The 1,516-nt window shown below is 30.5% G+C and overlaps 1 protein-coding gene across 2 annotated transcripts in view; it reads right to left on the reverse strand.

Moving 5' to 3' along the window:
- Nucleotides 1-479, reverse strand: part of LOC106476966 (agrin-like) — an 8,870-nt gene extending 8,391 nt beyond the window's left edge. Inside the window, exon 1 of one of the 2 annotated variants that reach the window (XM_022380697.1) lies at nt 375-476. In XM_022380697.1, the coding sequence (XP_022236405.1) occupies nt 375-453 (79 nt within the window). In that variant the 5' untranslated portion in view covers nt 454-476. Of the gene's footprint in view, nt 1-374 lie in introns of both variants that reach the window. The other variant, XM_022380696.1, reaches the window with a different exon arrangement.
- Nucleotides 480-1,516: the final 1,037 nt, after the last annotated feature.

Consider the following 1,516-nt stretch of genomic DNA (forward strand, 5'->3'; position numbering starts at 1 on the left):
GTTAACATCAAACAGTTGCACAGTTTATGTGTTAACATCAAACAGTTGCACAGTTTATGTGTTAACATCAAACAGTTGCACAGTTTATGTGTTAATATCAAACAGTTGTACAGTTTATGTGTTAACATCAAACATTTCTACAGTTTATGTGTTAATATCAAACAGTTGTACAGTTTATGTGTTAACATCAAACAGTTGCACAGTTTATGTGTTAACATCAAATATTTCTACAGTTTATGTGTTAAAATCAAACAGGTGTACAGTTTATGTGTTAACATCAAACAGTTTAGTACACATTTTAGATACTTATTCAGAGTGTGTTTGTAATGTAGCAGAAATATTATATAATGAATACATTATTTTGGTAGCCTTACCAGAGTAGCCGAGAGGACAGGAACATCTGTAACTATCTTCACTGGCAGCCATACATGTACCTCCATTTTGACAAGGCATACTGTTACAATGGTTGTCGGAACAATTTCCTATAAATTGATATAAAGCAGCTAAATGGAGCTGTAATATTTGTGCACATAAGGTATTAATATTTTATACATAGGTTATGAAACGGTTATTTGATTTATTTTCTAGCATGGATAATTTCATATTAGCTTCAATAAATTTGGGTTGGAACTAACAAGACCAAATTATCGAGTACAAAATAGGCTTAATGAGAGCTAAGCCTACTTTATGCTTATTAAGATGCATTAGCACGTTCTCTCGATAGATCAATACGGTAGTTTTTTTTTTCAAGAATTAGGTTTTGAAACAATAAAGAGACATAATTACCACACATCCAGAAAAAACAAGAACAACAACAAAAAAACAACAACCCACAAAACAACCAAGCAGCCTTGGATGATGTTGCACAAAAGGAAACTTCCAAGCTCAGGATGACAACACCTACTTAAACCACTTTAATTTTCAACTTTACTGAGTCTAATACTAAAATCAATAAATCAAATAAAAGATCCTGCTTTTAAAATACCAAGCACCCTCTTTGTTTATTAAGTATAATTGAATTTCGATGATAATTAAATAAGCAAAATAAAAAAGTCTTGATAAATTCTGCAACTTGAAATGGACCACGACTTTTTCTTACATATTATCACAAACACGGCATCTAATAAACTATATGATAAAATGGAAGTTCATTTTTGGGGGGAACCAAATTACCACAGAAAGGCGCTTATTATATTTTTTAGTTATAAGAAGACTTGGCACAAAAACATAAAAGTTATGAAAATTTGATGACACCTGTCATTTTCTCAGAGAATATACCGGCAGAAAGGGATAGTAATAGCAGTAGGTGAAATCTACATAAAGCATTTTCACACCATATAGAACACTAAATAATAGTTAAATTTATATTTAACACGGCTTAAATATTTTCAAATGTTCTTGAAAAATAATCGTTTAGTTTAATGATTTATTTTATCAGGAATAAAAGTTGTAATTGTTCTGTATTAGACCAGTTTTGTTTCAAAAGTTTTTGGGGTAAAAAGCTACAGACGCATTT

Source organism: Limulus polyphemus, unplaced genomic scaffold, assembly GCF_000517525.1.
Source record: "Limulus polyphemus unplaced genomic scaffold, Limulus_polyphemus-2.1.2 Scaffold12312, whole genome shotgun sequence".
NCBI classification, from domain to species: domain Eukaryota; kingdom Metazoa; phylum Arthropoda; class Merostomata; order Xiphosura; family Limulidae; genus Limulus; species Limulus polyphemus.